Source organism: Centropristis striata, chromosome 11 (genome assembly GCF_030273125.1).
Source record: "Centropristis striata isolate RG_2023a ecotype Rhode Island chromosome 11, C.striata_1.0, whole genome shotgun sequence".
NCBI classification, from domain to species: Eukaryota; Metazoa; Chordata; class Actinopteri; order Perciformes; family Serranidae; genus Centropristis; species Centropristis striata.
Genome location: NC_081527.1, coordinates 25,651,332 through 25,664,141, shown reverse-complemented (window position 1 = coordinate 25,664,141; position 12,810 = coordinate 25,651,332). Strand labels below are relative to the sequence as shown.

At 36.4% G+C, this 12,810-nt stretch overlaps 1 protein-coding gene across 1 annotated transcript in view; it reads right to left on the bottom strand.

The window, feature by feature from the left end:
- Window positions 1–12,810, bottom strand: part of tmeff1a (transmembrane protein with EGF-like and two follistatin-like domains 1a) — a 128,343-nt gene that overhangs the window by 24,109 nt on the left and 91,424 nt on the right. Inside the window, exons 5-6 of the mRNA XM_059345337.1 lie at window positions 11,684–11,780; window positions 8,381–8,529 (exon numbers count right to left, since the gene is read on the bottom strand). Of these exons, the coding sequence (XP_059201320.1) occupies window positions 8,381–8,529; window positions 11,684–11,780 (246 nt within the window). The remainder of the gene's footprint in view (window positions 1–8,380; window positions 8,530–11,683; window positions 11,781–12,810) is intronic.

The following is a 12,810-nucleotide window of genomic DNA, read 5'->3' as shown; positions in this document are numbered from 1 at the left end:
ACAGACTGATCCTGCAGGAATCAAACTGTTCTCAGAGTTACATCAGAAAACAGATTTACAGTCAGCAGCAGCTTAACACGTCTTGCGGTTTCTGTGCAGATAAACAGGCTGCTGCAGTTCAACATTTACCAGAGCCAGAAAATAAACTATTCTCTGATTTAACAAAAGCATATGGGACTAGGATTGCAAAGGGGTGGGAAATTTTCAGAAAGTTTCCATGGGACGTTAAACTGAGGAATTTTAGAAATATTCAAAATAAAAAAACATGACATTACAACAGATTTATCTGTAAATAGAACTTTATCAAGTATTAGTTATTTTATTGAACAAAAAATCCTTTAATTCAACAAAAACAGGAATGTTGAGTTAAATATCATTGTCCTCCCGACCCCACCCATTGTTTTGCCAACTGTTTTGCCACCCTTTCTCCCCTTAAAACTAAACCCAACCCTAACCCTTTCTCCCCTTAAAACCAAACCCAACCCTAGGGATGGGTACCTTTCACATTTGAACCGATACGGTACCGATACCCGGTACCTGGGAATCGGTACCGGTACTCAACGGTACCAATTTTCGGTACTTCTGCGTTTGTTTATGTGGTAATAAATGTTAATTTGTTTAATAATAAAATCTAATTTTTTCAATTCAACATATTTATTTCTCAAAATATAAACTTTAAAAAATATATCCAAACAATATAAAATCCAGGATGGGCAGTGCTTTATTATTTAGTGAACGTGCATTTTGTAACATGAAGGTTGCAGTGTTATCAAAGAATGCAGAGGAGCTCTCAGGTGGCAAGTGCACGGGGGAGAAAAAAAAAAAAAGGTTACAAGTGCACGTGTGATTTGTTGTGATGACGTCGTAGCTGTGCGGCGCAGCACCGGTCAGACAGTATTGTGGGCATAGCATGGTTGGAATAAACAAAGTTGAGTCGGGCTGCTCTGTGAACATATCGAGGATGATGCAGGAGTCTCAGGGATTTAATTTCAGCAAGGCAGTTTGGAGTAAAGTGGCCGGTAATATTCCTGAGTTGAACGAGGACGAGGAGGTAAATAAAAAAATAAATAGTGCAATCGTCAGCACGCTTGTTAATCAATGACGTCAAATGAAAACAGGCTGAAATCAATGATCCGTTTAAAGTTAATGCTGTTAAGGTACCGAAACATGGTACCGTTTGATTTTACATGAATCGGTACTTGGTAGTACCGACGGAATTCGGTCGGTACCTATAAAAGTACCGAATTCGGTACCCATCCCTACCTAACCCTAACCCCTAACCCTTTCTCCCCTTAAAACCAAACCCAACCCTAACCCTTTGTCCCCTTAAAACCTAACCCTAACCCTAACCCTTTCTCCCCTTAAAACCAAACCCTAACCCTAACCCTAACCCTAACATTGAGCTGGTGGTCAGTTATCATTTTCTTTCAGTACAGCCAGCAATGGGTTTGGATAGATTTAAAATATGCTCTGAAGTAGGAGGTTGAGTAAACCAAATCCCCACAATCTGTATTCTCGTCTGGAGTTCTTGCCTTTATTTAAGTACAGTGAAGGTGGATGGTATCTAGTTTATGATCACAGCTGGGTTTTCTTTTAAAAGAAAAAGAAAAATCCCCTATCCTAACCCTAACCTAACCCTAACACATTCTTGAGGGGGGCCCTCATCGGTAGTATTCATCCCTATAACCTAACCCTAACAAGACCGTTTAAGGTCGAAACGTTACTGAGTCCCTCTTCTTCCCTCTACATGTAAATGTTGAATTGAACATGTGATGGAGGGATGCACAGTGCATGTAGGGGGCGTGGCCATATATGAGGAGGCAGTCAGAAATGTGAAGGGGGCATCATGTGTACACATCATGCTCCAGCACTTTGTTTTCTGTGCTTATTATTAGTTTTTATGCACCAAATCTCTGGAACAAACTCCCAGAGAACTTGAGGTCTGCTGCAACTCTCAGCTCTTTTAAATCAAGTCTGAAGACTTTTCTGTTTCCATTTTAACCTGTAATTTTTATTCATTCGCTTTTAAATGTTTTATTCATTCACTTTTTTTAATTTTTTTAATTTTTTTTAATTCGCTTTTAAATGTCTTCTAATGTGTTTTATGTATTTTAATCTTGCCCCTGTAAAGCACTTTGAATGTCCCTGTGTCCGAATTGTGCTATATAAATAAACTTGCCTTGCCTTATAGTAACGATGCTTTCTTCATTGAAAGGGGTCCATGTGTCCAAACCCCAACCTGGAGAGGTGAATTACACCTTGTCAGGCCTCTACCTCCAGACCTGAAGACTAAGCTCCTGCTGGTTTAGCTCTTAAGGTCACTGAGGCACGCAAATCCCCGACCACAATAAGGTGGCAATCCCTCAGGGGGGAAACTGAAAAATAAAAATAAAATAAATGAAAAAAATTAAATAAAACGTCCTTCATCCAGACTTCAACCAACAATCCTGTATCTTGTGTCCCTTTTCCCGCGGATTTTTCTGCTACTGCAGATAATTTTGTCAAATTGTAATGTATATTAATTTTGTGAGTATATTTAAATGTGCTTTCTCAACTTCTAAAATTTTTATTTGAGGTGGCAAGACATTTATTTAAGGGGTCTCTGCCCCCTCTTGCCCCTGCGTAGAGCCGGCCTCGTTAAAGAGTAGCAGATATTCAGGTGTACTTGCATGAAATCGGGTTGATTTAGTCAAGATTATGATAGAATATATTTTCCCCGACTCTATTTAAGTTCCCTGTTGAGGACCAACGTCTATTCTTGTTAATTCCCATGGGAAGTTTCCAACTTTGCAACCCCATATGTGACAAATGCTTCTGTCAGGAAAAAATCTAAGCTTAAAATAGTGTTATATATATATATATATATATATATATATAACACTATTTTAAGCTTAGATTTTTTCCTAATCTCTTTGTTAAGCACTGTATATATATATATATATATATATATATATATATATATATACAGTGCTTAACAAAGAGATTAGACCACCTGTCATAAAATGCATACATACTTCAGAAACCTATCAAAAGCTTGTTTAGAAAAAAAAAAGTTGTTATTTATTTGGCAAATAACAAACTGAATTCACCTTTATATATCCAGATTCGAGCCGAATCACTGGGCTGCTATAACAATAATAATTATAGTTTGGCATTAAAAATATCATTTCAGTTAAATAGAGCTTCAACATATATAAAAAAGGATTTTGGTAATAGCTAATGCTGTTAATTTAGGACACTGGGGCACAAATCAGTGGTCTAGTAATTTGCTAATGCATATACACTTTTGGCACTGTATATATATATATATATATATATATATATATATATATATATATATTTATATATAAATCACTTTCTTCTACCTGTCTGATTTCAAAAATGTCCAAAGCTAAAGTGTTACAAAAAAATTGCTAAAAATTCTGTGAAACTTGGACTGAACTGCAGGCTGTTTACACAGACCAGAGGGGAGAGGGGAGGCTGGAAAATTGTTCAATATTGATAACATGTTGAGGTTCAATATGTGCAACGCTTATGGGCTCTTGATTATATAACGTTTTTTGTCAAATAAAGGATTAAACAAATTCACCTTCCGTCATCATAACCCATTGAAGCCTGGACAGCGGATACGTCGTTTTGTAGTATTTGTATAAGCTCTCAAATACTTTTTGATTTTCATTTCTATCTGCTACAGAGGCTGAAAAATCTATTATTTAGTAGAAGCGTTGACACTTCTGTTGAATTTCCAGAAAAACTTCAGGTTTTAGGGGCTGATTTTAAAATTGCCCAGAGGTTTTACAGGCATTTCAGGCCTCAATGGGATAACTGTGTTATTCTGCACAAAGACTGTTTGAGTTGTTCCCACTTCTAGCCATGATTGTTCTGATTCCACTGCAGTGAAATACAAGGACACAGTGAGTAAAATATAAAAAGAGCAGAAAAAAACGCCCTGAAATGTGTAGTTGGGGTTCATTTTCCAGCCGTGGACACACATCCAGCTCCTCATCATCACACGACTTGCTGCACAAAGTCTCCCTGATCCTCCAAAAACTGCTTTTCTTTCATAAAAAAAGGCTCCTGATTGGTTGAGCAGCAGTGCTGGTGTCAGAGCTTCACGCTGTGCTCCCTGCTGAGGCTGCACGTGGCGCTTTAAATCCCCCGCCTCCGCCTGATCGCTCATGCACGTCAGCAAACAGCGTGAGAGACACAGCGCCATGTTGGAGACTACAAACCAACACTTTACGGAGTAAATGGTGAGATTTTACATTTCTCTTCAGTCGACAGATCTCATGTGTTTCTATCAGGCTTCTGTTCATGTTAAAACCCTCTGAACCCCAAAAGTATGTTTATTTAATTAGAAAAATGCCAATAGTGCATATAATCAAAATAAAGCTTCACATTTTAATATTACATCTGTATACAAAAATAAAAAGTTTACCATGCCATGCATTTTAAACCTACACAAAATGTTGGTGATTTTATGGTGAAAAACTGCTAAACCATGACAGTAAAAGATCGTAAAATGATAAATGGGTTAATTCAGTTGCAGTAACAATGAAACACTGTAAATGTACACTGTAAAAAAAACCTGTCGTTTTTACGGTAAAAAACTGGCAGCTGTGGTTGCCAGAACTTTACCGTAATAAATACGGTGTAACTTTTTTTAATATCACGGTAAAAAGATATTGGCACTGTTGTTTTCACGTTTAAGATGGCCATTTTATTCCATTTATTACTGTATGAATAAAAGGTTTATCGATCAAAAGAAACGCTGATCTGCCATATAATTGACAAGAAAATACTTTATAAATGAAAACGCATATATTAAAGATTTTACCATTAAATATTACAGTATATTTTTGTTAGAGATGTGGTGTTTAGTACATTTAACAGTGAGAAAAAGTATTTTTTCAAAAGATAAATACAAAAATTACAGTGGTGGCTTGTATATATATTACATTAAATACATATTACAGTTTATTTTACAGTGGAGTAATCTAAAAACTGTAAAAAATATATATATAAATGAAGAAAATACTGTTTTGTCTGATGTATACATTTATGGTGTTTCATTTTTACGGAAACTGAATTAACTCTTATCATTTTACGGTCTTTTACTGTCGTGGTTTAGCAGTTTTTCACTGTAAAATCTACAGACATTTTTTACAGTGTATATAGGTAAATGCCAAAACGGTATTTTTTACATTTTTTGGGGGGGAAAATACATTACTCCACTGTAAAATACTCTGGCACCATGAATATAAAAAATGTACTAATATATTTACAAGCCATCACTGTAATTGTTGCATTTATCTTTTGTAAAAATACTTTTTCTAACCCTTAACCCTCCTGTTATGTTGCAGGTCAAATTGACCCATTTCAAAGTTAATAAATAAATAAATAAATAAATGTTAAAAGTATTTTTTCATTTAAAAAAATATATAAAATAATTTAAAAAAATCAATGTCATGTAAAACCATTGCATTTTATATGTTGGTCTTTCGAATGTACATTAAAAATGTTTTAACATGCATTTTTTAAATTAAAAAAAAACAGTGAATTATCCTCATTGAACCATGATCTGTGAGAGGTAAAGAACACCATTGCACTAAATATTGATTGAAATGGTTAGAAATGGAGTTATTAATGAAATTTTTTTTCATTTTAGTTTCTGACACTTGGATAATTAAACATGCCCCGGGTTATTGCTGTTCCTGAAAAAAACCCCATAACAAACATAACAGGAGGGTTAAATGTACTAAACTCCGTATCTCTAACCAAAATATACTGTAATATTTAATATTGTAATATTTTATGGTAAAATCTTTAATTCATGCAGCATTTATAAAGTATTTTCTGGTCAATTATATGGCAGAACAGCATTTCTTTTGATGGAAAAACTTTTTATTTATACGGTAAAAAATGAAATAAAATGGCAATGTTAAACATGAAATCAACAGTGTTAATATCTTTTTACCGTAATATTAAAAAAAGTTCTACCGTATTTATTACGGTAAAGTTCTGGCAACCAGCTGCCGTTTTTTTACCGTAAAAACAACAGTAATTTGTTTGTACAGTGTATAGATATCGTTAGATTTTTGTCTACACACTAGTACACTCAAGTTGTCTGATTGGATGTGGGGAAGGGACATAACTAGATTATTAAGATGACAAAAATGTTATGTTCTCTGAATTTACATGTCAAATTTTACATTAGATGCAACAAAATTATGGACACATCCTCAGCAACATTTTAAAAATAGGTTTGGTTATTTATTTCTTCTTCTTTTTCTATTTCTGACTCTGATTCTCCTTTTTGGGAGTCGGTTAATCGCTATTAGAAGTCTATATTATGAAATGATTGATTGAAGATGATTTTTTTTACAGTGTAGAAGAAAAACAAATAACCATAAAATTGGATTTTTAAAAACTTCAAATGTTGAAAATTCTGTCGGAATCATTTTATTCTACATGTGTCAATTAAAATGTGTCCAACAATAAAGCGTTTGCACTAACCAGATCCTGTTAAAAACATTAAATTCTGCGAACGGTCACGTGACAAATATTCACTGAAATTCTATTTACACAGATCAGAGTGGAGAGGACAGGAGAGGCTGGAAACACTTAAATGTGTACAATATGTAGAGACAACTGTTTTCTGTTTTTCACAGTATTTCTAACACTTGTGTTTACTTGAAAAGGTGTTTATATATGAATTATCAGATAAATTCAAGTTTTTATGATTTCTGTCATTTTAACTATTATTCTGTTAATCTGTTAAAAGACATAATCGTGCTGATTTTTCTGCAATTTAATGTTTATGGTTCAAACATGGGATGAACACTGTCACCTCTTCAAACCAAGACATGTAACAGAAACACTTTTTTATCATTCTTTAAGCTTCTTAACTCTGTACGACCTCAAACTCGTCACATAGATTTTTCCCAAAAATTTAGATTTAAAGAAATTCTGGTGCAGTTTCTCAGGCTTCTCTTAGCTTATTGTCTCATACTGCAGGATGTATCTCCTGAAATAACACAGGGACTTATTTTTATCACTAAAGTTGCAATTCATTCCGAATACTGATGTCCAACCCTTATGCTGCAGTTTTAAAAAAAAAAGATTTCTGTCATTCTAACTGTGTTATTCTGCACAAAGACTGTTTGAGTTGTTCCCACTTCTAGCCATGATTGTGCTGATTCCACAGAGCTGCAGGACTTATAGATTTATATAGATTTTATATATTGCAGTGGAATATGTTTTTCTTATTCTGTCTCTGCGGATGGGGGTCACTATCTGATTGATTAGGTCACTATCTATGCGTGAATAATTCACTAGTGTGTGTATGTACCCTATCTGTGCATTTATAGATTAATCATGCAAGATGCTTTGATACAATGATCATGTGCTAATATTGTTGTTAAACTATGATTCCTCTAAATACATTTACTCCATCTGCTTAAACTTCATATGTCCTACTTAAGCCTGATTTCCACCGGGCGCGTTACTGCAGCATAACGTCAGCGTATGACGTTGCAAATAGGTAACACTCTAATCAATGAGAGCATTTCCACCGGGCGCGTAGCGTAACGTTACTGCAGCGCCGCGTCAGCGTATCTACGCGAGCATTAGGTAGGACTTCTATTTCTCCGCGAGACGCTGCCAAATCGCGTGAATCTCAACAGAGCAGATCGCACCAGACAGGAAGTCCGACTCAGAATCAGCGTAAAACACTTCCGCCCCTTTCAAAATAAAACACAATACGCAGTTCATGCAGCCTAAAACTACTTCACATCAACATTATGTTATGACCGGGGCACCAGTTCGGCAATCAATCAATCAAAGGGTCTCAGAGGATCGGCGACACGGAAGACAAGAGACTGATTGTTGAAGTGGAACATCATACAATCATTTATGACATAACATATTGTTTTTATAAGGATAGATGGTCAGATCAACATATCTTTCACCTCAGAGAAGCAAATTAAGTTGGTTTTTGTTGTTGTTGTTTACTTTATACACACAGTTTATCCATAGACTGTATAAATAGAGTTTAAAGTTTATCACGGGATCTTGCAGTCTCCCGTATGGTCAGGATTATCGCGTGATCTCGTTATCTCGCGTGTATACGGCCAGTCTCTAAACTGGTCTAGAACCACCACTGGCCCCGAGATGTATTACCTTTGTGTGGTTTGTGTTGCGGGTATTAAATTGTGTGGGGTTTTACTTTCTCTAAGAGAAGGGAAAAAATTAACAATATAAAACCTGACTGACAAATACTCTTAAATACCAGGAGAGAGACCTGGTTGGCACCCCATCTCACACATTCACCTGCACCTAAACTGTCACAATAGGTGTGTGTGATGAGGCTCAGTCTTACCGGGGCACCTGCCCAGGTGTTTGACGTCGATCTGCTCCTGCTTCATACAGGACGCCTCTCGGACCAGACACGGGTTGTTGTAGGAGTTCCCGTCGGTGGCACACACCGGGTTCTCATTGTGTCCACTGCAGTCGATGTTACATATGCACCTGACGGGAGAACAGAGAGAGAAGGAGTGGAGTCAGAGCTGCTCTGCTTCTCATCACCACTGAATCATTAGCAGGAACATTTTCAGACTCCTAAATCAAGACACACATCATTAATTCACCGCGGGTTGGCTGTCCGCATAGGAAAAGATAAAGCTCATAATTCAGACATGAAGATGACACAATTCAGAGCAAGATTAATATTTTCAAATGAAAAGATTTTACACAGAGTAAAATAATCTTTTCTGACATTTCACCATCAGAGGACTTTCCTAAAAATATTACTTTAACCTTTGATTGAATATATACGCTACTGGTCAAAAGTTTTAGAACACACCAATTTTTCCAGAATTTAATTGAAAATGATGCAGTTTAATGTCTCAGTGAACTCTGAAATTAATGCACATTTAAAATTCTTTATTGAGTATTGAGATAGTGTTGAGATAGTGTTTTGAAAATAAAAAAAAGATTCAAAATCACATTTTATGTTGAACTAAAGGACTAAAAAAAGACACAAAATGACCAAAAAAAGACACAAAATGACCCAAAAAATACACAAAATGACAAAAAAAAGACACAAAATGACCCAAAAAAAACACAAAATGACAAAAAAAAGACACAAAATGACTTACAAAGACATGAAAAGAATTCAAAAATGGACAAAATAGCCCAAGACTCCATAGAGTTAAGTTGTTAACCCATATCTTGTTCCCTGAAAAAGGCCTACTTGTATAATTCTGAAATGTACATTATTTTTCAGTTTTGGTTAAGCTTACCTTTTTTTATTTACCTCTGGCAGTTCACCACTTACCTTTGTACCCTTTCAAGCTGTTCATTTGACTTGAACTGCTTGAATTTCAATAAAAAACTGGAAAAATTGGGGTTTCTAAAACTTCTGACCGGTAGTGTATGTGCATCTGCTTTTAAGTTGTGCAAATCTATAGTGTATCTGTATATAATACAGACCAATCAGAGTGTTATGGTTTTTAATTTTGTTTTTAAAGAAATTAACTGATTCTGATTAAACGGGAGTAAAAAACTAGAAGGAGGGAGCTGGAGGGAGATCAGACAGGGAGAGCACCTGGCTGCAGTGGCAGAAATACTCAAATCCAAAATAATATAATGTTAGACACCAGGGGCCTCATGTATCAACGCTGCGTACGCACAAAAACATTGTGTATGGTGTTTTTCCCAACACGCCAAAAGTGAACTTGCCGTGAGAATGTGCAATGGCACCGAAAACTTTTGTTTGGTGGAAAGAACCGTCTTTTATGCTCTATTTAAAACATGTTCCATATCTAAACTCAAACTACACACAACCGGCTTTGTGTTTACAGTTTATAGCTCTCAGACAATAGAAAAAAAGGCATTTTCCACCCTCAATAACCCGTTCTAAATATGAGGGGATAGAGGATTTTCTTCTATCTATTATCACATTTTATACTTCACCTGCGTTCTGCTGCTAACTTGTGCAATGTTAGCATGTTGAAGTCTGTATGTTTTGATGTTAAGATTGTATATTTTCTCAAGTCTATATATTTTGCGAGGCCTATTTCCACTATTTTTATACATACCGAATTTCCCTCCAGGGATCAATAAAGTACTTGTGATTCTGATTAATATCAGCGCACAAATCTCTCACAGAAAACCTCCTTAATTACTGTGTCAAAGTCCTGATCGCCGATTGTTTCCCCTTTGGTTTAACATGGAGATGTTAACGCTGCAGGTGAACAGTGATCCATGACCACAGATCCCTCTCCCCGGAGAAAAAACGTGTGTGGAAATCCTTCCAGAATAAGTCAGGTGTGGTGCATATTTGATCCCGTATGTGATGTTTAATTGGGACAACAAGTTAAGTGTGGCTTATAAACTGATGTGTAAAAATGATTGGCAGCATTACGCACTGGCAGCTCTAACGGCTCTGAATATAACTAACAATGGTGGCGTTTAGAAGGAGTGTGTGTTGAGGGACCTTCTGCCATGTTGCAGCTCTCTGATCCGGCTGGTTAACAGCCACAGTGACACCTTGTTGCTGATCCCAGAGCTGAGGAAACAAAAAGCTAATTTTTCTGCCTCCACCTGGAGATCACCACGTCCACCTCGCTGCAGTGGCACTAAGTTGATTTGTCGTTGTTTTGTCGATAATCAGCGGGCATGCCTGCAATTTATAGTCATTTGCGTATTCATTTTGGGGAGGGGCCGGGGCGTGGCTGGTGGTTGTTTGCTTGTGCATGTGCGCTCAGTTCCAGCTGGTTGGGATTTATCAAGGAAAGGTCTGCAGAACCTGGCGTAAGAACAGTTTGATACACGTGGACGTGAGTTTGCGTACGTACTTCTCTAGTTCTGGGAGTACGCCATCTTTCAGTATGTGTTGTGTTTTCTGTGGATTTCTGTAATTTGTGTAGTTATTTCTTATTTACATGTTTAATCATTACATTACATTACATGTCATTTAGCAGACGCTTTTGTCCAAAGCGACTTACAATAAGTGCATTCAACCTACTAGACATAGACCACAGGAATCAAATAATCAAATGTTTACGTTAGACTAGAGCTAAAAATGCTGCCAGTTACACTTTGCTCAGTTAAACGTTGTAAAAAATAGTGTTGTGGCCCTTTAAAAGAGGAGTGTGCTAGGCGTACATGTGACCAGTGTGACAGGAATCCGTGAAATAGCCACAGATTTGCTTAACTCAAAATCCGTGGAATAGCCACGCAATCACTCAAATTTCCGTGAAACTGACACGGATTTGGCTACAATGCAAGTTAATGACAGTCATATCCCGTGGCTGTTCCAACATACAAAGTGATTATGTACATTCACTGAATGAATATTTAGAAAATAAAACATATATTTCTCGCTAGAAATGTGATCAAAATCCATTTTTATGCAGAAACTAAGTCAAAATATTGATTTGTCCGCCATGTTTTTTGTTCTGACCGCCAGGACCTTAAAAGTCACGTGACTTGGAACAAACCAATAGGAACAAATATTGCATTGTAGCGAAATCCGTGTCTATTTCACGGATTCCTGTGAGACCAGGTTCGTAGAAGTTGTTCAGATTGAATCATTTTTTTTCTAAACTGCAGCAGCTTCACAATAAAAGCCTTTTAGCTGCAGAGAAGCTCTCTTTACCACTGGAAGCCAAACACTCACCAGACGTCCTCGGAGTCTTCGTCACACTCGGCTCCATATTTACACGTGCTGCACTTGGTGAACTTCTTCCCGACATCAGAGCCTGAACCCTCGTCATCTGAAACAAATCACAGGAAAAAACACCAAATAAAACACATCGTTTGTAATGAGACGACATAACTCAGCGCTCGGCTGTCGTCACTTGGAGAAAGAATAATTAAAAGTTGCAAATGTTTTATGATGAAGGAAATGAAGTCAGTGTGCTTTCAGACCTCAGACCTCCCAAACCCTTTATTTATCACTTGTGGGTTTATTAGGAGTAATAAAATACCTTTAATCAAATAAACCCATGATTATCTCTCTCTGTTTGAAGCTGTGGTACTTTTCATAAAGTATAAATCTTTTAAAACGCCTTAAACACCAAGAAAGTGAACCCTGTATGTGGCTTTATTCTGTTATTCCTGACAGTTAAAGTGAGATTTAAATGTTTGCTTCACTTTCTTTCTACAAAACAAACAATATTAAAGTAAAACTGCATTATATTTAGTTCCACAATGTGTCCTTTTGTGCGGATAGGCATCCCTCAAACACTTTGGTGACATTATAAAGTAGTGTGGGATTATGGTAGATCTCATGGTTGAGGTCATTTGACAAATATTTGTTGTGGTGTCACAGAAACATTTTTTTTTGTGTGTGACTTTTTTAATAATGTTTGATTCAAAAGTAAAATAAAAATATTTTACCAAGCAATGATCAATATTTTTACAATAGCAGCTCACAGAAAGACTCAATGCCGTCTGTGCTGCTCCTCAAACTAGATCACAAGTAAGTAGATAAAAACAAACTTCCAATAAGTTAGTTACACAAATTTAGTTTTATCAAACTAGATTTAGCACCTAAAACACATCCCACTTCTGCACAAGTAAGCTTTTCTTAAGCACCCTGTTCTCTCAATCTCTCCCTCCAAATCCCCCTTTTCTTTTACCTCTCATCCTTACTTTCAGCTACATACTGAGGCTCCTCAGAGGATGTAAAATATCTATAAAAAATATTCCTGCCAAATGCCATCACACTGTACAATAACAAATAATAGTCTGGTTCATTACATACCGTCGTTATGCACTTTATGTGTTTTTTACACACACTGT